This window comes from Peromyscus maniculatus, chromosome 4 (genome assembly GCF_049852395.1).
Source record: "Peromyscus maniculatus bairdii isolate BWxNUB_F1_BW_parent chromosome 4, HU_Pman_BW_mat_3.1, whole genome shotgun sequence".
In the NCBI taxonomy this organism is placed as follows: Eukaryota; Metazoa; Chordata; class Mammalia; order Rodentia; family Cricetidae; genus Peromyscus; species Peromyscus maniculatus.
Genome location: NC_134855.1, coordinates 38,619,274 through 38,645,842, shown reverse-complemented (window position 1 = coordinate 38,645,842; position 26,569 = coordinate 38,619,274). Strand labels below are relative to the sequence as shown.

Here is a 26,569-nt window from a genome sequence, read left to right as displayed (position 1 = left end):
ATGGTCGGTATATGTATATAGTTTTTCATGTATGATAGTTTCAGTGCATATAGATATATTAATACATAAGAGATTAGAGAGAATTGCTATAAATGAGAAACGCTATACTAAATATAATTTTTAGAGATTAGATATATTCAAGTATTTCACACAGGACTCCAAGAGATCTTTGAAGGTCATGAGACTTTTTCACAAACTTATTTGACAGCCTCTCTTTTGGACAAAGTTAAGATGAAGAAAATGTTAAGTCTAAATAAGGTGTATTTGTTGTTGACGATTCAGTTGGTATTTTATATTTCAATTTTTGTCAAAATTTAGCAAACAAAAGGTTTTGAGGTGCTTACCAGTAATGCCATAGGCAGGTTAGGACAGAAAAGCCCACAAAGGCTTGGCTAGAAATTGAGTTATAGATGAGATGAGAGTATATATACACATTGACACAGAAGAAAAACGTGGGTGAGGGTAAATCAGACTGGTAAAGTGCAGACAGAAAACCTCATTTTATCACAAAAGAAGCCTGTGTTTGATAGAAACCAAAGCAGAAATGCAAAGCATACTCTGCCCATGTTCAGTCTTTTCACAATGGGGGCAGACTTCAGTAAGCAGGATGAATATGACTACTCGGGGTCTAGGGACCTGATGACTTAATCTCCTAGGATCATCACTGAGCAAACCTGCATGTTACTTAGCCCCACCTTCAAAGACAGCTGCATCCCTGTTTATACAACGAGATCTAATTAATTCTATAGACATCGTATGAAATTGTATGGGTCTTACCTTTACTTGAAAGTAGTACAGATAAATGGACAGCACATGGTTGCATGGCTACCAGTTTTGTTTATCTTCAATAAATGGTTATGAATTCCTAGAGTAGGATTCTACAAAGGCCAGAAACACATGCTATCCATGACTGAATGCAACAATTTGTATTTCGTATTACAACAATAAAAACAAAGAATGGTCCTATTATACGAGCAGATTGCAACTTCAAGTGCAATAAATGGCATCATGGCGGAGAGGTTCTGCTTATTGTAATGTATTGGCAGTGGCAGAGTTGGTAAAAGGACGTGTACATCAGTAGAGGCTGCATCATTTCAGTGCAGCAGGGTGTGCTTGCTTATGATCTCCAGACATTGTGAAGTTGTATGAGAAAGTCAGAGGCAGAGCTTGCCTGAGAATCCAAACGTGATGCATATTGACATAAGCCCCAAATGTGTTCAGCCTATCTCCTACCCTGGCAATTGAGGAGCCCTGTCTGCTTTGGCTGGCATCAGCTGCCTCCTTTTTCTTCCCAACCTGGCTATTTTTGTACTGACTAAATCAAATAAGCCTCTCTCAATCCAATTCCAAGTACTATAAAGGAGCTGTTGCTTATTTCAACATCCACATCCCTCCCTCCTGAAATGTCCACGTCTGTAACTGGTGGTCTGTTCCATTACAGTTCACTTTGTGAAGAAGCAGGTCATGAGGCCAGTGCTGCGGCATGACTGTCGCGTGTTTCTCTTTCACGTCATTGTTGTATGCATGTCCCTCCAACACCAGTACTATCTCTTCATAAATTCTGAGTATCGATGCGAGGCCTGGTTCCTCTTCTTCATAGACTTCTAAATAGTGCCATTCTCTTTCTAATTATACTTACTGAAATTAATTTTAGAGCCAAGTGTGGCAGTGCATGTACTCACAAGGCTGAGGAGGAGTGCAGGTCCCCGGTAACCTGTGCTATGTAGCAAGACCTTGCCTCAGACAAAAATTTTAATAATATTTTAATATTTTTTATTAAATAAATGCATGTACATCTAGGTACCCCCATGTATGTACACAAGCATAATAGTGGTATATACCTGTATAAAAATAAAATTTCCTATGACTTGAGTTCAGAGCAAAGCTGGAATTTGGGCGAGGCTCCTAGCAAGTCTTTTAAGTTGTGCTAAATATGCTTACCCCTTCCTCAGTATGTGAAGAGTTACTGCAGTGAACACTCTGATAGGCTGTTTTCATGCAGTGATGTCTGGTGGATCTACAAGGGGCCCGTGGCACTCCTTCTTGCTAGTCTGCACTGGAGGTACCGTCCATGTGTAGATATCCAGTGCTGCCTTCCTCAGCCTCCACCCCCTAGTTTCCTGTTTTGATTTCCTGTGGCCTGGAACATGGATGATGAGCTCATTAAGAGTGTTTGTGAAACCACAGGTAAATGAGCACTGAAGAGTGGCCTTTCTTAGGTGTGTTTTGCTATGTTGCATACTGTCTTTAGTCTTTATGCAAAGATGGGTGAAATAACTATTTCAGGTATCTGGAAGCATTTTCCTTCTCTCCTTTATTTTGGAGAGAGCTAATGTATTTTAGGTAAATGAGTACTTTTAACTAGGCACTAAAATTTAGACTTTATTTTAGTATCAAATGTTCACACTTACTTTAACTTAGAAAACTACGGGATAATCCATAGAAGACATAATTTTTGTTTCTGTCACTTTTGAGCTAGTCAAATTGCTCGATCTTTTTTTTTTTGTTATATGCTTTAAAAGTTCCTGAAGTTGTCTCTCACAACACCCCCAATGCCCCTTTACTTACTTATTTGTTTATTTATTTGTCTGTCTATCTATCTATCTATCTATCCATCCATCCATCCATCTATCTATCTACCTACCTATCTATCTATCTATCCCTTGCTTAGAAACTTAAATGTCAGGTGTTTTACAGCTCAACTCTGCGACACCTGAGAAGATCTTTAAGAAGACAAAGCTCATGTCCCCACACACCCCTCACACACACATGCTTTTAAGGGATGCTTTGAAGGATCAAGGAAACCACTGCACCATGCACACATCTACTTCTTTTTTTTTTTTTTTTTTTTTTTGGTTTTTCGAGACAGGGTTTCTCTATGTAGCTTTGCACCTTTCCTGGAACTCACTTGGTAGCCCAGGCTGGCCTCGAACTCACAGAGATCCGCCTGGCTCTGCCTCCCGAGTGCTGGGATTAAAGGCGTGCGCCACCACCGCCCGGCTATGCACACATCTACTTCTAATGCCTGTATCAAACCAATATGAAGTCCTTTTTTTTAATACTTCCTATAATCAAAAGGTCATGGCTTAAGAAGAGTGTCTTTTGCATTCCAGGTTATGGCTTCGTTGACTTCGACAGTCCTGCAGCAGCCCAGAAAGCTGTCTCTGCCCTGAAGGCTAGTGGAGTCCAGGCCCAGATGGCAAAGGTGAGTGGAGCCCTGTGTCCCCGAAGGTCGCTGCTCCTCCATCCCTCCAAGCACTGCTATGCACCCAGGCATGCATCCTCAGTCATAGCAATTATGCAAAGGCTTTCTTCTTCATACTCTAAAGAAGGATTGACAAATGTGTATACTTTGCATAGTAAATTATGTAACCCCATAAGTGAGTCCAGAAATAGCATCCGATTTTCTTGGATAATCAGAATTCCGGAAGGCTTTAAAATCTACACTGTTTTCTGAAAATAGAGCTTCACAATTTGTTGGCCAAAGAATTAAGCCATTTTAGGCACACCTCAAAGAGAAGGTAATGGGATACGTATGTCTCAAAGCAGAATGAGAAGTATTTGGGGAGAGGAGGGAGAACGGCAAAAGGAGAGAGAAGGAATGGGTAAAGAAGGACAAACTATCATAGGTATAGAAATGTCACAGTGAAACCCGTCCCTTTGTATAATAACCAGGAGATTCATTTAATAAAGTAACTGGGGAGGGATTGGAAGATGGCTGGTTGGTAAAGTGATTGCCATGCAGACATAGGATCCCTGACAGGCATGTAAAAAGCCAAGCTCAGTGAAATATTCAAGACTCTCTGTGCTGGGCAGGGAATAGGAGGACGCCACAGGCTTGCTAGCCACCCAGTCTAGCTGAATTGGTGAAGTCCAGGTTCAGTGAGAGACCCTGTCAAAAATTAACGTGGAGAGCTACTGAGACAGTCATCTAGTGTAAACCGGCCTCCAGACACAGACACACACAATTGAAGATAGGAAAGGTAATTGTGCGTAATTTGAAGGGATAGATAAGTGGCTCACATATGGATTTATACAAATGAGAGGTAGGATATGAATGTATGCCATAGATGCTATTTTATCTGTATGATAGCCAGATGATTTTTACATGCTGATTATTTATGTAATATGAATCTATCCTTCAGTAGTTTTACATGGACTTTATTCAAGACTTATTTCTGGTGGACTTTAAGCATCCTCGCTGGGGAATATTGTTGAAATTTTCCTCCAAGTGAAGAATATGCCTAAGCACTCAAAGACTATAAAACGAGGACCATATGTTTCATGCTTCATAAGCATTCGAGCACAGTGTGCCTGGGTTTTAATTACTTTAAGACATAATGCTTTCCCTGAGTTCTGTTCTCTTTTGCTAATTTCCTTGCAAGGTTAAAGACCTAGAATCCAGGGATGTCATCACTTAGACATGTGAGTGGATTGACTCACTAGTACGTGTCTCCTTTCACGTCAGATTCACTGTCAGAGTCAGGATACTGCTGCAGAGGGCCCAGCTGATAAACGCACTCACTGCCACGCCTGCTAACCTGGGTTCTGTCCCTGCAACCACTGTAGCAGGAAGGGAGACTAACTCTTACAGCCTCTCTGATACCAATAAGCACACTGTAGCACGTGTGCACAAATACATCCAAGTGTATAAAACGCTTGAAGCCTCAGATGATTTGATGAACTTGGAAAGGTTAGTTTAGCATGACCAAAATCACCAACCCAGAGTAGTTAGAATCCTAAAGCTAAAGAGACTTCAGGTTGTTCTCCAACTTACTGGCAATGAGCCTGTTCTTGTTCTTTGAGATAGGAGCTCACATATCCCAGGCTGCCCTTGTACTCCCTATGTCGCTGAGGATGACCTTGGACTTCTGAATCTTTACCTCCACCTCCTGACTACTCGGATTACAGACATAAACCACCATATGTAGCTTTCAAATTCACATATTTTTATTAAAAATGAGTAAGAATCAGAAAGAGGCAACCCTTGAAACACGGTGCATCTCTTAATGTGTTATATTCTATAACAGAAATTTCATTATATAGTAAACACATCTCAAAGTCACATTAACTAAGCCAATGTGTATGCCCTGGTCTTTATAGGGCAAATGTAAGCTTGGATGATATCCTTACACATAGTACCTATAGGAAATTTATGAAGATAATCATGGGTTGTTTTTTTTTTCCATGCATCAGTTTCTGTGTCAAATATTTTAAAGCCTAATATTTGGCAGTATGTTATTTCAAGTCATCTTTTCAAAAGAGCAATGGTTTTTCTATTACCAGGCTTTATGAAGTGCAGAGGAAAATAATTGGGTACTGTCCTTGGCTACTTCTGAATAGTATCACACGATCACTCCCTAAGGAACACTCACATGTCCAGGAAAGAAGGCTTATAGAAGTTCAAGGACGATGAGGAAGACATAGGTCACTTGAGAAGACCTGAGAGATAAGTTAGCTGCTCACAGCCCTACAGCTGCCAACGTAGAGATACTGTGTAAGAATCGACACAGATAAAGGTTTCCTACAAAGGATTCCTTCCTTCTAATCCACACCACTTGGCGCTGAGCTGGCCTCCAGAGTAGAAGTTAAGACAAACAGAAACCATCAATAGGAAGCATCCTAGTTTTCAGATGATTGTCCATTATATGCGCAATGTCCAGTGTTGGTGTTGAAAAAAAAGTGGAAAAACTATGAGATCGTAAGCACATTGTGAACACAGCGTGCCTATTTGTGTTCTGATCTATAGAATATTTACTCTGCCCCCAGAATCAATGTGTGACTGGACATAATGATGAACAGGGCTTACCCAGAACACCACAGTTCTGTCCTTCACTCTATACATCCCAACTCACTCTGCAAAGCTCCTCCTTTCTCTTTTGATAATATCCAGGAGAGATGCAATGACTTCTGCAACTACTCCCATTTCAGAAAGTCCCTTCTCTTGACTTTTCACACCAAAATGCCATAACTTAGAGCATCTCTTTCACTATATTTTCAGCCATCTCTGTCTGTATTCATGTTGTCCAACCTCATTTAATGTGATGTTTAAGTAACAGTCTGTTGGAGGGAAAGCCTCATTACATTTCATATGCAGTATGTAAAATGTGGGGTCATGTATAGGGGTTTCACAGACTGCCCAGAGCTCTATAAAATATGCGAGTCTTGGCTGTTGCTGGTTCCAAGGGGGCCATCACAGACTACATTGCAGTCATTTGCTGGCAGCCGTATTGACTATTGGGTGATCTGGAAGCAGCATTTTGAAGGTTTCCATCCCGGTGATCATTTATTATGTGAACATGTAGACTGGCATGTGATGAATGGGCTTAGTTACATTGCAGCTAAATCTAATTACATTTTTAGAAGATTGGTTGTGGTTGTGACTGATATATAATGTATTATAATTTTTTCTTACTAAAATAATGCAAAATATTTTAACATTTGATTAACATTTTGATGCTAAACACTTGAAGAAGAGATATTTAATGTATGATATTCAGTGCTTACAATTTAAACACAGTCCTGTTTCACAGAAACTCTGAGTATCAGGTAACAGCAGGGACGTTTCCCTTCCCGAGTTAGGTCTGCTCTTCCTAGCAGTGTGTGTTCCTGCCCAGTCTCTTTTCAGCTTCCCAGCTGGGCTTTCTAACCCTTCAGAGCACCAGCAGAGGGTAGGAAGGTCTCTTGGCCTAACAGTGACGGAATCTGGCTGACTTTCTCTCACGGGCAGTAAACAGATGTTCTTTCTCATAAAGTACCCTGGGCGTGTTTCTGAGCTCTCTACCCAACCCACCTCCCATCCCCCAAGCTAACTAACTGTCAGCCTTCCTCCGGTGAGCTAGCTGTCTCTCCCTGCCCTCCTAGGCAGCCAGCCTCCCTAGGGGACTCTAACTCACTCTAAAACCGCTCTGTGTGGTCCACTTCTTTGGGGTTTTTAGGAGGGGACTTAACCACATAGCTCAGGGTGACTTTGAGTCCGTGATTCTTCCACGTCTGCCTCCTGAGTGCTAGAAATGTTCTACGTGTGAGCAAGCCAGCTTCCAGTGAGTCCTAGTTCCCATCTCTTTACTAACCCTCAGTAAGAGAGTAATTACTTCCCAGCCGCACTGGTAGGCCCTTTCAGTCAGCTTTCTGCTTTTCTGTTGTTCAGCTTTTGAGTCATACATCGACCCATTGTATCCTGCGGGCCGGTGGGATACAGATCACATTTTCTGTCAGGTCTGCTGAAAGCCCTGTTGCTTGGCTGCTAATGAGAGGCTAAAAGACCACATGTGGAGGCCCAGAACATGGCTGCCTTTCTCTCCACGTAGATGTCATTCTCAGCCTCTGTCTCTCTTCTAGACAGATCTGGATGATCAGCTACTCACCCTAATCCAGTCATAGCCAGATTCTTGTAGACTTTCTCTAGGTAGTTTCTTACTGTGGACCCTGGGAACACCAACACCCATTGTCAAAAGTGAGTTAGAAAGAAGGCTGTTTTATCAACCTATCAAAAAAAACACAGGGGCCTTCATGGGGTAGCCCCTATGTACCATCTTAGCCCCTGTAGTACTGAGGAGCATATTTCTTCCAAACAGATAGGCTATGTTTGGAAGAAATCTTTACAGTTCATTTATTCAAAAGAGGCTTGGCTATAGATTGTCTCTATAGGTCATTTCAGTGATGCACTCTGAATGCCATCTTCCGGGAACATTAAGAACAAGCCCCATACAAGGATTTCACAGCTTTACTTTGCAGGGGACATGATTCTCTGTCACCTGTGGAAAGGACCAATGCACAGATTCAGGGATGCTGGCTGTATGTCATCATTCTGCAGAATATAAATTTCAGGACCTGGTTCCTTTTCCATTTCTCATCTTTAAAATCACTTTTTAAAATGCTATCAGATCTCTTGTTCTCTACCATAAAATCATGGGTTTGGGTATCTGGTCTTCACTTTATTCTCTTACGCTGATGAACTCAAGGGTTACCTGATGCACATCTTTTGGGGAGAGAATTTATATAAAGGAAATTTAACTCTGGCTTGTGTGGTTACACTACAAGGGACCAATCACTGTCCACTTTCTTCTAGTGAAGGACTCAGGGGAGGGGGTACTGCGTTGTGTTAAAAACCCACATGCTATAGTCTTTACCTCTTGTGTAATCTGAAGCAACAAAGGGGCACTCAGCTGAGAGAAGGCTGAGCTGTAATGTTGCTTGACACCTGGGGTACCAGGGCTGAGGTATGAGCCCACAGGTAAATTAAAACTGACTTTCAAAACTGTAAACTGGGAACATGAGGGTGGCTGTTTCCCATTCATGCTCTATGTTCCACAGCTTTGCTCAGTTCCTGCCATGTGGTGGGCATGAAGTGTCGGCTTTATTGATTAAAAGTATCAACTAATTAAGAGAAAAGGCTTTATTCCAAAGTTGGATAGACACCGGGAATTCAGAAAAGGGATGTTTTGGAAATTAGGTCCATGGAGTAGCACCTTGATAAAACTTACCAAACAGAAATGACCTTGGGCCTTTTGGAAAGCTGACATACATGAAACAGAGCAGATGTTTCAAATGTGTATCTCCTCAAATATATAAGCCAGCTGTCGTGGCTCATGCCTGCAGTCCCAACATGTGGGAACTCGAGGCAGGAGAATTGCTGTGAGTTTGAGGCCAGCCTGAGCTACATGGTAAGTTCCAGTCTAGCCCAGGCTATACAGATGTGAGACCCTGCCTCCAAAAGACAAAAAATCAGATTCTATTAAAAGAAAGACAGATAACTGGCTGAAAAGATGCAAGGCATGACTCTCTGAGCATGCTACCTGAGACAGAATAGCTCCTAACAGCTCTTTGTCACCTCCTAAGGCTGGCTGGGGGTCGGCAGGCCATTAGGGATAGTAAACTTGCATGCTTTTCTCAACAAGTAAGCAGACAAATGAACAGGATTCAGTTCCCCTTACCCAGAGGCCTGCCATGCACTGAGCAGTCTGCAGGCTCCGTCAGCGGCCATGGGCTGGTGGGTGAACCTATTCAGCACAAGAGAAAACAGACGAAAACAGATGTCTGCTCCTCCTGCCAAGTCCCTTTCTTGCATTTTAGGAACCATTCCACAAGCACAGGGAGGGTTTTGTTAATTTCTTTCAGATGATGACTGAGTGCTTTACACCATGTGGGACCTCCAAAGCCTGGCTCTTCTACTCAAGTGAGCAGTCGTGCCATTAGCCCTCTCACAGCCAGTGTGGGACTTCTTTTTCCACGTGTTTGGAAAGCTCCCGGACCCCATCCGTGCCTAGGGACATAAAGAGGCCCAATGCACCCACTGTTCTTGGCTACCTGTAATTGACAGAATAATTTTTTTCAGACATGGCGCTTTATTATTTAGACATAATGAAACAGTTAGGGTTGTGACTGATTTTAAAGAGACTAAATTAATCTTCATTCAAAACACCACCAATTACTATAAATACTTTATGTCCCATTTCCTATGAATATATACAGTAATGAGACTTTGTGGACATTTAGAGGATTTGATTGGTGTGTGTGTGTGTGTGTGTGTGTGTGTGTGTGTGTGTGTGTGTGTGTGTGTCTGGTACAACAGGCCTGGGGTTTTATCCCATTCTTTTGTGTTTTAAGTTTTAAATTACTGCAGCATTGTGGGTAGTGTTTGCAGGACAGGTCGACCACATGGAAAGAAAGAATACATGAGACTAGCTGTAATGGTCCTCCCAAATGAGGACACTTGACTGACAGGGTTGTTGCTATGGGAAACAAATACCAGAAATCTCCGCAGGCCTGGGATGTAGCTCAGCAGCACAGTGCCTGCCCAGCACTCAAAAGGCTCCTGAGTTCAAACGCCCAGGATATTTTTTTAAAGTCATAGGAAATATTTACATATATTTAGTCCATTGTATGTCACTCTTATCATAGTGATTTATCACATACACACACACACACACACACACACACACACACACACACACACACCTCCATTCAAGCTTTTAACCATTTTAATATTTGAGTTGTTTTTTTTTCCACTATTGGTAAATCTTTAGGTTAAATTAAAACTCTACAAAGTATATATTGTTTTCATTAATATTTATCCCAGAAGCAACTAAGACACATTAGAAAGCACTCATGTCTTCCTTGTCAACTCCCCTTTTAAAAAGACTTGAATGTGTAAAAAGTTCTGTGAGGATGCTTAAATATGAAGTCGTTGAAATCTTTATAATCATAATTTCAGAAGTCTGAGGAATCCAGTTGTTCATTTCTTACATTACATATTTAGGTCATTATAGCATATTTTTGTCTAGAAAGTATTTTCATGACCTTTAATTAGCCAGTTCCTGCTTTATTCCGAACCTAAGCCTGATTTATGAATCTTAATCATGCCTTCCCCTCCTTTTGTGCCTCTGAAACCTTCTTTTGCAGAGTTTGGCTGTCAGAAGACAATCCCTCCTCCATCCTCTCCCAACATACCTCTGGGGAGGGAGGGAGACATCCCAAAACATGGTGGTTTGTCTCCCTAAAGTATCAGTCACTTAATGGTATCAGGTTCCAGAGCTTGTCTCTCTCCAAATTGAAATTGTTGGGGACTAGAAGCCAAGTGTAACTCTCATGTTGGATGGGAATAGATGCTGAGAGAGGGTCTCACATTATAGCCTAGGCTGGTCTATGTAGCCCAGGCTACAACTTAACAGCAATTCTCCTGTCTCAGCCTCTACAAGTGTTGAGTTCATAGGCATGAACTCTAAGATAAAGCACAGGGTTTCAAGGAAGTTTTGGAGCTAGAACAAGGCTGTGTGGTCATTTTCTTCAGTGTTAGAACTCCAGGAATGGGGCGTGGGGATGGGAATCTAACGTAATAACTGACAAAGTAAGGCCACTTCCTGTTTCAGACTGAAAGTGAAGCCTCTTGATTTAGCTTGCTCTGGATGTCCCATCTTCTCTCAGCAAACTTAGCCTCTCATCTTTGAGGCTCCATCCATCCTCCCAATGTGGTTTGTACGTATCCAGCCTTTGCTTCACCATGCGTGTTTTCTTGCCCCTCTGTTGACCTGTGAGCTACTAGAAGATGGGACTGGGGTCGCAGTTGCTTTGTAGGGAGCGTCTGGAATGCACGGGATACATTGGAAGAGCCCTTTTGCGCTGAAGCTCTTTTCTAGGAACAATGACCCTGCTTGTGTGGGTTTCCACAGGAAGGAATCCCAGAGACTTGGGAGGTGGGGCCCAAAGTGAGATGACTCTTGGAGGGACTGAGTGATTTACTGGGTGAAGTTGGCTGAGGCAGCAAGTGAGGTGACAATGAAGAGATAAGACTTCCCCCCTGCCCCCACCTCAGGCCAATCTGAGAGCTTTTAACACCTGAAGACAACAATGTGCGCATTATTGCCCTACATCTGTTAAATAACTTGACACATTTTCAACATTAAAGATATGCTTTATCTAACTGACACTGAGATGTTTTGTTCGGTGTGAGTTAACCCGTGCTACCACACTAAATCCTTCTCATCTCAGCTAGAAAGCAGAGACAGGTGCAGTTTTGATTCGCCCATGAAGGGTTCGTGAAGGAGGTTGTTGAGCTGGTTGGTGTTGAACATTTTGAAATGTTTCATTTTTTATTGGACCTGGACCATCTGGGCTCAGAGCCAGTGCTCTCTGCCTTTGGCCTGGCTGTACACTGCCTTCTTTCTTACCTGGGCCAGGGAGTTCTAAGGATGGTATGGGTTGCCCATTCTTCTGTGTCTTTTAACTTTAATTATTGGGAATACCAGACATTTATCATTCTGTAGGAAACTAAATGACTTCATTGGTTTAGGGATCCATTTCTTCATTCATGTGTGGAGTGCCAGAAGTCAAGCCTAAGACCTCATGCCAGACAAGAGCTCTAACAGTGAGCTGAACCCCAGCTCTAGATGATTTTAAATCTTAAAAAGACAAATAGTCAGTGCTTGTTTTTGCTTGAAAATTATATGAAAGGAGTGTTGTGGAATAATGCTTTGGTATACTTGTTTAATGAAATGCTCAGCCATTAGCTCAGGCTTCCTACTGACTAGCTCTTACACTTAAACTCAGCCCATTTCTATTAATCTGTATGTCGCCACATTTTCCGTGGCTTTACCTGTGTGCCATTACATGCTGCTCCCTGGACAGCGGGCTGGTGTCTCCTCACTCAGCCTTCCTCTTCCCAGAATTCTCCTTGTCTGCTTATCCCACCTATACTTCCTGCCTGGCTACTGGCCAATCAGCGTTTTATTAAACCAGTGTACAAAAGCATTATCCCACAGCAAAGGAGAGATTTCATTTCAGGTTTACTTAATGTTAAGATACATTAGAAAGACTTTGTACAAAGGCACACGTGCATGCCGCTTCACATATATTTTTAGAACGCTGTGTACTTCAGAAATCGAGGAAGTCCTAATGAGGATATTATTCCTTTGCCAAAGGCTAAGACATCAATTAATGACTTTACCAATAGTGCTTATTAAAGAGCAGTCAGCTCACGTGCTTCAGTGTGCAAAGATAAAACTGGGGAACAAGGGACACAGTTCTGTGGGAGGACACTTACTTGCCTAGAAAGCTCAAGGCCCCAGGTTCATCTCCAGAACCAGAAGCAAGGGGAGCGTAAGATCAAAGGGAATTTTGAAGTGAAACCTGGACCAACCTCAGTTGCATAGGTGAATTTTGACTTGTCAGGAAATATTCTTGTCGTCAGGTAGGCTTTCCGCAGTGGTGTGGATAGCAAGCTCTCCCTGCGCGTGCATCACGGTCACACATGTTCTCAGTGCACACAGTTCAGTCGCATGTCTTTGGTTCCAGCTGATTCCTCTCTAACAAAGGAAGGCTGAGTGGGAGATGATCTGATGAGCATGTCTCTTCCCAGATTTGATGCGCTCGTTAATCAGCTGCTCATCCTGCTAAAATGCAGCTTCTGGTTCTGCATGCATGGGCCTGGGGTTCTACACTGCCCATCCAGTACCTGGCAGGTGCAGTCTGCAGACCCATGGATAACAGATGACCCTTTGTGGAACCGAGATTGGTCCAGCCTGCCTTCCCCGTCTAGTCTCCATTCTAAGATGTGTTCTGATAGTGCTGTATCGCTTGCTAGGGCTTATGGTTTCTAGTTTAAATTAGGAGCTGTCCTTTTCCCTCTGGTGACCACTGTTTAAAATAGAATGGAACCAAGGATGGTGGTGCAGACATCTCTAATCCCGGCACTCAGAAAGCTGAGACTAGGGGATTGTGACGTAGTGAGACCATGTATCAAAAAAAAAAAAAAAAAAAAAAAAAAAAAAAAGAAAGGAAAAAAGTAAAGTGGTATGGATTCTACCATGGGGCAGTGGAGGGGAATTGATCCCAGCCTATACTGGACTCCACAGAGTTGGTCCAGATTCTTTCTTCCCAGATCTCCAAGTTGCATTATTAGCAGTAGTTGGCTCCTGCATAGCCGTGAGCTTGGCATGGACTTCAGAAAACAGCAGGGGTTAGTTCATCTTGGCGTCACGGCATGCTGCTGACACTTGCGATGGAAGAACATCCTCCCCAAGCCAGTGCAGACCAGTGGTACCACTTCCACATCTGCTGAGGATGACATTGGGGACCACGCCTGGCCTGTACAGGTTGTACAAAACCTCAGACATGATTTTCAAGTGTCAGAGATGCCTTAAGTGTTCTCTACACGCCAGGGTCTCACTGCACAGTGCTTACAGGACTTGCAGAGTCAGTGGCTGCATAAAAACGGGCTAGCATAAACGTCTCCCTTCTGCTGAAAAGTGACCGCCGACTTTCTGTTCTGCCTTAGCAACAGGAACAAGATCCTACCAACCTGTACATTTCTAACCTGCCGCTGTCCATGGACGAGCAAGAACTTGAAAATATGCTCAAACCCTTTGGACAAGTGATTTCTACAAGGGTCCTGCGTGATTCCAGTGGCACCAGCCGCGGTGTTGGCTTTGCCAGGTGAGCGCCCTGCCTGTCTCCTTACAAAGAGTTGCAGCTCTGCTGAGTCACTTTTCTAGAAAGTGAAAAATAACCAGAAAGAGAACGCCTCAGCCAGGGTCACGGGAGCCAGTTGTACTGTGGATTTCAATTGCATGTGACTTTACATGTAGGATTTTTCCAAGCCTTGGGAAGTTCTGGACTCGCGAAAGCGAGTGCAGTAAGTCCTATGTGGCTCATGGCTGGAACTGTCACAAGAACAGTGGTCCTGGACACATGCTCCTGACAGCTTGGCTCCTTACTTCTAGATGCTTGTAACCATTCACAAACAAAGAAGTCTCCCAAGGTTCATAGATAAATCAGTATCTTTTTCTCAGATAGAAATCTGATTCAAATTAACAGGTTTAGTTAGGTTTTTTAAGCTAAATATTTCAGACATTCGGAAAGGAAAAAGGGGATATAATACCTAGCCATCTCATCAACTTAGAAGCTACTGACAGTTTATAATTCTTCACGTTCGTTTTTTTAATGACTGTTCTAGATATGACTGAAGCACCCCTGCCCCACCGATGGAATCTTTACCCTTTTCCTAGGAAGGATCCCTTAGTGGATAAATTGGTTTCTAGAGATTCAAGTAAACAGAAAGAGCTTTGATTTGTGGCAGATTTATAATCTTAAAGCCCCTACACAAAAGCTGATTTTACAGTGAATTATTTAAGAATTTATTAGCAGTAGGCACTGACAGATAATATCAGCATGCATTAAATTATTAACTGATTTTTGGAGGGAAAATGCTGACATTTACTTAACTATGGAAATGACATTGACATCTTACCGCAAACTTGTGATGTCAACAAAGCATTTATTCGTTAAAGCATTTATTACTAAGGGACCTTATCATTGTCACCTCCCCATTAGGTCACAAAAGCAAGGGCTGCTGCTTGGTTCTGTTGGCTTTTAGTCACTTGTCCCATTGGACCAGACAGTCTGGAATAAGCCCACATCTTCTTGCAGCAGTATCAGTAATACATACTTACTACTTCATCGGGGACAAGGCTTTAGGCAAGACCTTTAGTGGTCCAGCCACATGCCATTCTTCCATGGTGCTCTTCTGATAAGTATATCACCCCTGCAGAGTGATACCACCCCTACAGAGGCCAGTGGAATTCTGTTTTTTTAAGACCTAGCACTGCTGGTTAAAACGAAGGTGTGGCTGAGTGAACCAGAGTAGAATACGTTTTGGGAAGGTGATTGGATGTTTCTGCTGAAGAAAAGCAAGTCAAAGTAATTAAGTCCCCAGAAGTGCTTCTCAAATGTTTTTAGTCACCTGTAGATGGAAAATAAACGGTAAAATTAGGCCCCAGCCTTTAATTCCTCCTCCAAAGTCAAGCTGACAAAGTACATAATTAAGTTCACTAATTGAAATTTAAACCCAGAAAGTTAAAAACACATAAGGCCCATCCTCTGACTGACATGAGCTATCACTCTGAGAGTTTATAAAAGGAAAGATTATCTTTAAAACAAAAATTCTAAACTATTGTTTTTAATCACAAAATCATGACTAAGAAAATCATTATTTTTTTGAATTATGAATTGTTATAAATTAAATTTTAAGTTTCCAACCATTAGAAAACCATAATTTGATATGACTGCTATGAAACACTCTTCATAGAATCTACTGTCTTTTATAATTCAGAATATTCTGTCTGTGATCATTATAACTTGGGGATAAGTTATTTTACTGTAGACATGCCAAAGCAACAGCTAAGGGAAGAGCAAGCCTTCTTGTTCTATGTCATCTCCATGGCTTTCCGTGAGGTTCTCTTTGTTTCCTAAACCTAAAGCGATAGTTATACAAAGTCTCTTGGTGCTGTGCGTGTAGTATTTATGTATCTCTTCTTCTTACATGACCAGGATGGAATCGACAGAAAAATGCGAAGCTGTAATTGGTCATTTTAATGGGAAGTTCATTAAGACCCCACCAGGAGTTTCTGGTATGTTGTTTTGCCTAAAGTTTTATCAGTCGTCTTTGATATAGCATGTACGTCACTTCAGCACACAGTGGCTCTGAAGACCCAAAACCTTTCACTTTTTAATGCTTACTTGTTTGTATTGGCAAATAAGATTTGCACGTGCACCAGCCAGGAGGAACTGGCCGGTCAGCGGCAGTGGTAAGGAGCTGACTCGCAAAGCATGGCAGAATTGACTCTTTGGACCGGCAGCCATCTTTTAACCCACCTCACCACCATGCTGCATAGCCTTCCCAGGACTGGGTACATCCCCTGAGAGCTCAGTATGTTCTGTCCTCAGTGCCTGGACCTTAGCTCCTGTGGCCTTTAAGTATACCCGGTCACTCCCGAGTCACTCTGCCTGTGTGGTCTTTAATCCAAACCACCACACCTTACCTCACAGAGTATTTATGCCTTAGCCCAGACTCCTGGGAGGCCTGTTCCGAAATGCGAGGAGCGCCTCCTGTTGTTGCTGAGAATTGACTTGTTAAGCTGTTTCCTGTCTCTACCAAATCTGGGGCGCCGCAATCCTCTTTTTAGCGGCGGCGGCCTCAGCTTCCTTGCACGTTCCCTGAGACTGCAATGATGCCACTGTAGACGATTTCCTTTCTCTGTGGCACCATGAAAATGAGCCAGACTCTCAGTACCACGGTTCCTCCTGCAGTTCTTCAGGCTTCCCAGCATCTTCCCTCCTCCCCTTCATCCACCCACGCAGTCGGCTCACAGCTCTGAGCAGATGACCTCACTTCCTGTGTAATGAACAGAATCTGGAGTGCCAGCAATGCCACTTGATTCCTGCCTCCTCCACTGGAGGGCCCCTTGCCTGTGCTCCGCTCTCTCCTTTCTCCTTCCAGAAGGATGTTAGAGCTCTTTGTGATCTTGTCCTGTTGGGGCCTTGCTATGCCTTCCTATCCTATAACTGTGTCTGCTCTTTGCTTATATCCCATGTTTTCCAACAAAATGAAAACTTTTATTTTGGATCTGTATAATAACATGTCCCCGCCGAGACGAATTGGTGAGCAAATGCAAGAAAATCGACACACAGTTAATATTCTAGTTGCATTTCTATTGCTGAGATTAAAAATATATATATATATATACATATATATATATATATATATATATATATATATATATATATATATATATACCGTTATAGAGAGCAACCAGAAATGGGTTTGTTTTAGCTCAATATTCCAGGTTATGTTCTATCACTGTGGGAAAGTCAGGGTGGCGGCGGCGGGGACTCGCATTGCATCCGCAGTCAAGAGCAGGGAGAGAATGGATGAACTCAGGCCTGCTTGTTTGTGTTTGCCTTAATTTCTCTATTCTTTTATAGTTTAGAACCTCTTGACTAGAGGATGGTGCCACCCTCAGTGGGCTGGGTCTTCCACATCGATTAACTTAAGACCGCCCCCCAGACATGCCCACAGTCATTGGTACTTTCTCCCAGGTGATTGTGGGTTGTGTCAAGTTGACAGAACTATCAGGATTCTAAACAAAAAATTGTGAATGTAGACATCATGGATGTTCTTAATCACAGAATTTAGTGACTAGGCATGCAAACTACTTTATGCCAAGGTTTTTCCAGAAGAAAATAATCCGTTTGTGTTTGAAATCATCTTAGTGTTTTGTGATCTCGAAGTTAAGTCTGTGTTTTCCTGAAAGCACTTTTAAAGGGCAGTCTTACTTCCCATCACTCCTCAGTTCTGCCCAGGTGGGTATCTTCTCCTAGCTTGTAACTGAAATTCCTTGAGGCAAGCATTCTGTTTGTTAGGACAACTGTCACAGAATTGCACAAACAGTAGATTCGTGACCCACTCACCTTTTGGAGGGCCAGAAGTCCAAACTGGAGGAATGCAAGATCAGTTCCTTCTGAGGGCTGTGAGGGAAGGGGCTATTCCAGGCATCTCCTTGGCTTGCAGTTGGCCATCCTCTTCTTGGGTCTCTTCACATCACCTTCCCTCTGTGTGTCCTTTCATTTATGAGAACACCAATCACAAGGGATGAATGGCCCACCCTAGTGACGTCATGAGAACACCAATCATGACAGATGAATGGCCTACCCTAGTGGTATCATGATAACACCAATCATGATAGATGAATGGCTCACCCTAGTGATGTCATGAGAATGCCAATCGTGACGGTTGAATGGCCCGTCCTAGTGACGTCATGAGAACACCAATCATGACTGTTGAGTGGCCCGTGAGTGATGTCTCTTTTTAAGTTCCTGTCTGTAATCGGGGTCACATTCTGGGGTGCTGGGAGTTAGATCTCTAACGTGTCTTACTAAAGAGGAGGGGAGAGTAGGAGGGAAACACGGTTGAACACTTTGCTCATGACTGACATGTCTGTGCCATGTCATCCTTGAACCAGTCACTTTCCCTGCCCCCGGGGGTTTGCTTCCATAGTACATTTCTGACAGATTTTATCCAGTCTTGAGATTTCAGTCTCTGCTTCCGGTGAGTCTCGGTCATTCATCTCTTTCTGACTTTCTATTGAGCATCAGTCTCCCTGTGTCCACTGTCTCCAGAGCCAACCCTGTTGTTCTCACTGCTAGTGCTCTTGCCTTCTTTACCTCCATTAGTGGGCTCAGAAACCCAGGGCCAGATTCCTGTGGACACCTCCACCCTTCCTCTCTCCCATTCAAATACTCACTCAGGTCCTTGATTTTTCTTCCTGATTATTTCTGCCCCTTCCCTCTCTGCCTGCTGTCACCACCTGGTATGCCCCTGATCTCTCAGTAGAGCAGCCAACCAGTGGCTTGTCCTGCCTGGCCTGACCTCCCTCACACCGCTTCCTAAATAGCCAGAGAATTTTAGACAAACTGCATCTGTTTCACCATGCTCCCACACCCATCACCACTCAAGAAAAGGCCGAGGGTTCCCAGAATGACACTGACGGCCATGGTGACCAGAGCCCTTGTCCCTCCATGCCGTCTATCCGTTCCTACCATCTGGCCTGTGCCTCAGTAATGAATCACAAGTAGGTTACATCGCACTCTGTCATTCCTCCCTGTGTTCTCTCCCATGGCTCTACACCTTCATCTCTTTGCTTCCCATTAAAAAGGATGCCCTCTCCTTACCCTTCTACACTTTCTCTGAGTCTGTCTTCCCCTGGGACCTGCTCTGACTCAGCTGGGTGCATCTGCATGGGGAACCCCGAAAGGATTCACATTGCCGTCTGAACACTGATGTGTTTACCTGTGTCGGTCCCACTCTGCTGGAAGCTCCTAGAAGAAGTTTTCTCCTCTCTTTATGTTCATGCCTTGCAGTGATTCAGCTATACCAAGCAACAACCAGTGTGGTTCATTTTTAATAAATTTCATTGCTCCTTAACACCAAGGCAGCACTGGGTCCTAGCAGGGTAGCATGCGGGAAAGACCGAAGCGCCTTCTGGTTTGGCAGTTAGTCCCCAGCGCACTCCCTGCCAGCACGCAGTGTCTCAGGATTCAGCAACCACTTCACCTTGCTTTGAAAGGGAGGCACTGAAGTTGTTAGAACAGAAGAGAGAAGTGTCTGCTCTTTTTTCATATCCTACCCGTACTGTATTCTCAGGCTTCTTGCTCGGCAGGCATAAGACATCTGCTTTCTGCTTCTGGGTCTGGAGCAACAAGTCTGTGTCCTTCCTGACAGCATCATCGTCTGCCTCTACATACCTATGCCCTGCAGATCTACTCTTGCTTGGGTAGAAGTCTGGAGAGGGGTCCTTTCAAAGGTGTTCCTCCAGCCTCCTGCTCACTAGCATCTGCAGTAGTCAGCTGCATCAGTAAGAATTAACCCAAAAGCTCCTGTGGAGACAGTCAGGTCCTTGACCTTACCCCGAACTAGGATAACTCTGTAGTAAACAACCATGCAGAAACCCAGAAAAGGAGGAAAGTATGCCATTTGGCTGAATGCATCTTTGCCCCCAGAGTCTGTCCGGCACCTTTCATATGAAGAAAAACAAAAAAACAAAAAAACAAAACAAAACAAAACAAAAAAACCTTTAATCCAGAAGTAGATCCTGCAAATAGAACCTGAGTAACATAAAAGGTTGGTCAGACCCCATCTCTAAATGGCAAGAGCATACATGTACCTCAGTTTGTCACATAGAACACAGCCTTCAGAAAGCCCTGAGGGATGTTGAAAGTAGAGTCATTCTGTCCAGGTCACTGGAGTGAGCAGCTGCTCTTAGGCCGTGCATGGGTAACTGGTGTTGGGATTATACACTCCCAGGGCTCCCAGGCTCCGTCTTTAACGGGATGACTGAGGAGAAGGAGGAGAGTCACTTTAATTTTCCATATCCTGTTCCATTTCATTTCATAGAGGAACTAATTGGTGTGTCTGTGTGGTACCGCAGGCCACACTTGATCTTGCAGTATTAAAACCTGACAACCCATCACTTCTGAAGCCACTGTTGAAGGTGAGCTGCCCATAGGCACACATTTGGAACATAAAATCCAGGTCCTGAAAGGACAGTGCGTCTGAGGAAATCAGGCTAGTGGAAGAACTTCCTCTGGTTCTCTGAGTTAGTTTTCTTTTTCCATCAACAACACTTGGATGAAAGAAAAGAAAGAAGGTTTTAACCTCAAACTAGTAGAAGCCTGCCCTGTGAGTTTAGCACAGTGCCAATTTGAGTGCTCTCTGCATACTCGGGATCCCACACCCCCCATCCAACTTTCGTCCCTTCCAAGGACTGATCTACACCTACCTGTGACCTCTTTTCTTGGTTCATTCTTACGCAGCAGGGCCATTTGTATCGGCCTGCGATAAAATCTTCCAATTCCCTCCGCGAAAGAAACTTCACAGAGTGTCACCGATCGGGTGAACAGTTTCCTTTGTTCTCTAAAGGGCTTGGTGGTTGTCATTAGACTGTTTCCTCTGAAGTGGTTTCACCAACTGCAGGTCCCAGCCATTCAAGGGAAACCCGGTGATTTCCAACCCGCATAGGGATGATTGTAGGAGTCGGGGCAACACTGCAGCTGATAGAGAATCGTTCCCCCGCCCCTAGTTGTACCAAGGGACACATGAGTACAAGAGCCAGATGAGTCCCATTTATATTGCAAGCATGGCTGCAGGGAGCAGTGTAGTGTTGCAACTGAGCCATCCCTGTGTTCCCAGTCATGCTCAGTTGATCTTGAGCATGGTCAAATGCTTGGTGGTCTTCCCATGCACTAATATGGGTGTAGGACTAGGCTGCAAGTTGGTTGTGGGCAGGCGCATTTATTTTTCTTATTTCGGTACACTGCCCTGTACCTGCTGGAGTCACTGAGTGGTTTCTCTGATCATCTGTCATATAGCACTCATTCTCATACCCAGAGCTGTTTGGAGGCTTCTGACATATAAATGAGGTTGAACTGCCTCCAGGCCGAGTTGGAGATTTGGAAGCACACTCTTGCAGTGAACTGAACTTTTTCCCAAAATGAGTCCCCAGCACACCGTTGGAACCCATAAGGAATCTGAGTGGTTTTCAGCTTCTCTGGACTTGTTACTTTGTACACATACTGAGAGGAGCTTTGAATGCTAGTCAGTGTCTCAGGGGCAGCTCTCTCCTCATCTGGAGAGTGCTTGAGATTATCAATCAAATCGGGTAGAAAACAAAACGTCAGAGATGGGCAGGTTACGTTAAATGAGCCTTCTGGAATGCTTAAATGCTGCAGGCTCATTGCTAGGTAGACGTAACATCTCATAAACACAGTCAGAGGGTGGCTTATTTGATGACGCATTGTTTAGCTGGCATAAGCAGAATTATCCAGTGTGGTTCCTGTCAGAGTGCTTGGATTCTTGCACAGTTGGCAGTTGGCCTGTTGACACTGGAGCCAAGTTCCGCAAAGAAATGCACTTCAGCTAGCATCTCATCCTGACACAGCATCGTCCTGGTGTGCTAGATCCTCCGAGGGGATCCACTGCTCCTGAGCCGTTGGCAGATCCAGTTACTGCCCAGGTCACAGTCTCTCCAGGAAAAGGAAAACTTAAACCATAGTAAAGCCCCCAGAGATAAGTTCTAAGTGAATAGTGAGCTGATCTTAGCTGTGACACATACAGACTAGCTTCTAGAAGGCTAAACAGAAGAGGTCAGACCAGCCATGGTGGTGCATGACCTTGAGGCAGAGGCAGGTGGATCTTTATGCACTTGAGACCACTCTAGCCTATATAGTAAGTTTCAAGCCATCCAAGGCTACGTAGTGAGACCCTGTCTCAAAACAAAACAAAAAATCCATCTTTGAATACTCTGTTCTATGTCACCCATCAACCTGTGTTTTTATATTGAGGTGACATTGGGTTCCCCACACCAGCTGTGCTAGGGAACCCTAGCTGAGGCCATGACATATAATAGAACATGTTTATAGCTTTGTAAAAAATCTGAGGTACCACACTCTAACTTTAATACAGTCTGTTTTCTGAATGCTTTTTTTTGTTTGTTTTTTTTTTGTTTTTTTTTTTTTTTTTGTTTTTCGAGACAGGGTTTCTCTGCGTAGCTTTGCGCCTTTCCTGGAGCTCACTTGGTAGCCCAGGCTGGCCTCGAACTCACGGAGATCCGCCTGGCTCTGCCTCCCGAGTGCTGGGATTAAAGGCGTGCGCCACCACCGCCCGGCCTCTGAATGCTTTTTTTAAACACAGTTTTTGTACTTTCTTACAGCTTCTTTAAATTGTTTGTGAGTCCTTTTCTTCCGCCCTTCCCCACCCACTTTCCTCTGAAGAAGCCAGGCTGTTATTCTTTAGATCTACCTTCAGTTTGAGTGCAGGTTTGAAGTAGGTCAGATTTGCTTGGTGAGTTGTGTAGAGCTTCTCACTACTTGATACTGATTGACAAAAATCCTGTTATGGAGAAATGATGTGGTAGTGGTTTTCCACTTGATGGAACATTGGAAACAGGAAACAGGCTGGGAAACCTCGGTTATGTAGAGTTCATGTCCAGAATAGGACCTGGGCTCTGGAACAAACACTGGTCATGATCAGCACTCAGGGATTTGTCTCAAATGTTCTTCTATTATCTTCCTGGAAGAGGGCATGTTGTCTAGGAAGAATATGCTTATGGCGTTAGCTGGAAAACTCCTGGAGCTGGGAACACCCCTGCTACCCTGCTGCCACCTGTCTCCCCAAGGACAACAGTGTGTCTGGTACTGCAGGACACAACATGTCCACCCATCTCTCCGGACCTCTGAAGCACATTGAATAAGTCCATGTGTGCTAAGGAAGAGTGACTTTGCTCTTTGGTGCATTTTATGGGGGGGGGGGGGAGTGTGCACATGCACACTCATGCACTATTATCTACATTGTGCTGGCATCACTTGGTTATGTCTTATGCAGCAGGTTCACATCAGGTTGGAGTAACTGTGGGTGTGACTGCACTGGGTGCAGCCAGGGGCCGGCCTGCTCTACATCTGCTCCTGTATCCTCTGACTCATCAGCTTGGACCTGTACCCAGCAAGATTGAAAACCCATCTTCATAGCGCTGAGGATCGTGGTATCACTAGGGCATCATCCAGTATCAGGAGACAGGAGGAGTAACTGTGAGAGAACTTTCCAAAGGATTCTATTGCCTAGTTAAACATGTGTTTTTCTTAGCTCTACTTACTTTGCGGAGAGGGAAAAAAAAGAGTATTTTGACAAGTCTGGGGCAAAACACACTAGTCTTCCTCCATATCCACAGACTCCACATACATAACCAACCATGGATAGAAATATTCAGGAAAAAAAAATTGCACATGTACTAAACATTTTCATTAGTCCCTATCTAGTGCAACAATATAGTGTCACTGTTTACGTAGCATTTACATCACCGTGGGAGTAAAGTAATCCAAAGCTGTATACAGAAGAACAAGTAAAGGCTCTGTGCAGACACAGATTCATGTAAGGGACTTGAGTACTGTGGCTTGGATAACTGCCATGTGTCCTGGAACCAGTGCAGTGGGTACCACATGGTAAGCATACCTGGCAGTGTGTGTGATGCTCTAGCAGCGTTAGGCTGGTGTGATCACACGTATGGAGGTGCTCCCACTCCCGCTTCCTCCCACTGCTACAGGAACACAGTAGCATTAGAAGGGCCTGATCTTACCTACAAAGTGCTCCCTCTCCCTCCCACTGCTACAGGAACATGGGTTTAAGTTTTCCCCACCTTGGAGTTGTTCTTATTAGGTATTGCTGCTGTGCTGGGATGATTGTGGATGGCCCCTGGAACAAGGGCTTCCCTGTGAGACCTCGAATTGCTGTGACAAATACCTGTGAGAGACGCTGTAGAGGAGGGAAGTTTTAATTTGACTCAGGGTTGGGGAGGTTTCATCTACTGTGTGTAACCTGTGAGAAGAAAGCATCATCATGGTTCAAGAAAGCTGATGCTGCATAGTCAGAGCACAGCTGCCTTCAGACCCAGTGCAGAATCATCCTCTACCATGAGGGGAAGTCAGTTTTTAAAATCACCAATGGGACTGGTAAGACAGCTTAGCAGGTAAAGGCACCCGCCACCAATCCTAACGATCTGAGATCAATCCTTAGAACCCACGTGGTGGGCGGAGAGAAGAAATTCCACACTGCCCACTGCTGTCCTCCAGACATGCGCACCCACAGATCAATGTCGACCGCTGCCCACATGGCTGTGTTTCCATCCGTGTGTGCTCCGTGCCCAACACCACTTGGGATGAGCTGGTGTGCAGGGCTGCATTCCCCAGTGAGTCCAGCCCTCATCAGCCCTGCAAACCAGGGTCTTACTGAGTTCTTCCTCTAAAGAACAAGAAGTGGAGAAGCTGTGTTAAATCCCAGGCATCTTGGGTAGAGTGTGTAGGCATTACTAAAGCAGCCTTCTAAAAGACATTTGCCAGTAAGTTTACCCTGACCCCAGCCTGAACATGTCTTCATTCTAGACGCTCCTTGAATCTCATAATCAAATCCTGTGACAGCAGGCAGTGCACACAAACATTGCTAACTTCTGAATGAACCACAAGTCTCCTGAGAAAGTACCTAGTTCAAAAGTGAGAAAAGCAGTGACTTACAGAATGCTCTCATTGTCACAGTCCTGATTGCAGTAGGTGACATTCACCAAACAGATTTAAGCACTGTGTTAACTGGAACAACCCCTGAAAGAAGGTACTGTCACCCCCATTCCACAGGTGATGAAAGCAGAGACCCCGAATGGCTTACAGGCTTTAGCTAGTAAGTTTCAAACCCTGGAGGACTAACCTGGACCCAGTGTCCTAACCAGGATACAGTGTAATCACCAGTATAGAACCATTGGGTATGTTGCAGAAACTCTGACCCATTTTCAAATCGAGCACTGTGTAGCCATTAAACAAATGGGTCTTGGATGAGGTAGGGAAGGCCCACAATAGAAAGAAGGAGACAGACCTACTGTTGGAGATTGTAAAAATGAGTCATCTGCAAACACTTAGAAAACCCGCAGACATGGAAGAGTAAAGCATTGCTGTTGGGTGGGGTCCTGCTTTCTGTCTTACAGGACTCCACTCTCTTAGGGATCTAGAACCTGTGATTGAGAAATGAAGTGGAAAAGAAGTCTAGTTAAGAATGAGAACCCACGGGAGGTCTGCCCCTTTCTGAATAGAAACAGAGAAGGAGTGGATTGAGGGGAGGTGCGGGGGAAGGGAGGAGAGGAGGTCAGGATGTAAAATAAATGGATAAATTTAATTAATAAAAAAGGCCAAAAACCCAGTAAAAATGAGGCAAATGTGAATAAGTTGCCAGTATCGCTTTCCTCACACCTGTGTCTGAGACAAAAGCAGGTGGGGCCACCAGGTCCTGCCACATGAGCCCTGGAAAAGGCACACCCACAGGGCAAAGCCACAGCTGTGCCCCTCAGCTGGCCAGAAACAGGGCAAAACAGGAAGCAGTATGCATGTAGAAGATGAGTAATCGTTAATGGTTGCTCACGAGGAACATTTTAGGAGCAAAGCCTGCCTGGGTAATTTCTGGCATATTCCTAGTTGAGGTATATTTTTAACTTGTAATAAATACATTGTTTAAATTTTTAATAAAAATCACATTTTAAAAGCTAATCATAAAAAACACTTCATGTATACATGGCTGGCCGTAACATTTTTTTGTATAGTCTCACAGTAATATGGAATGCCAACAATATCCATCCCATTTGAAAGTCTTCCATATTATCTCATCTCAAAACCCAGTGTGGCTAAGGTCTTGAAATTGTCCAGAGCTTTACAGGGCTTCCTAGAATAAAGAGAAAGCCTACATGGAGTTCTGCTTTTGCTTATGAAGCATTTTTTCTATATTCATTTTAAGCCTTGGAACCATAAGCATGTAGAGGCTAGAATTACAGTCAACAACTCTGGGTCTCTTTGTGCATCCGAAGTGTGATGTGCTGTCTTCGGCCACACAGCCAGTAAAGAAGAGTTTGTGAAAATGCTTCTTCTCTTCCCTGTAATTCACACCAGATGTTCTGGGGAGTTTCTGTTGTGATGAGACACCATGACCAAAAGCAACCTGGGGAAGACAGGCTTGATTTTCACCTTATAACTCTCAGGCCACTGAGGGGACTCAAGGACTGAAGCAGAGGCCATGGAGGGGTGCTGCTCACCTCGTTTGCACCCCATGGCTTGCTCAGCCTGCTTGCTTTTTTTAAATATCTTTTTTTTTAGAAAAAAAATTTATTCATTTTACATACCAAAGATCCTCCTCTTCCCTCCTCCTGCCCCTCCA

At 43.9% G+C, this 26,569-nt stretch overlaps 1 protein-coding gene across 17 annotated transcripts in view; it reads left to right on the top strand.

Moving 5' to 3' along the window:
* The window catches only part of Rbms1 (RNA binding motif single stranded interacting protein 1), a 225,855-nt gene that overhangs the window by 179,361 nt on the left and 19,925 nt on the right, over nucleotides 1-26,569 (top strand). For all 17 annotated transcript variants that reach the window (XM_076569553.1, XM_076569550.1, XM_016003098.3 and 14 more), the window contains 3 exons: nucleotides 3,114-3,205; nucleotides 13,775-13,932; nucleotides 15,826-15,905. In XM_076569553.1, the coding sequence (XP_076425668.1) occupies nucleotides 3,114-3,205; nucleotides 13,775-13,932; nucleotides 15,826-15,905 (330 nt within the window). The remainder of the gene's footprint in view (nucleotides 1-3,113; nucleotides 3,206-13,774; nucleotides 13,933-15,825; nucleotides 15,906-26,569) is intronic.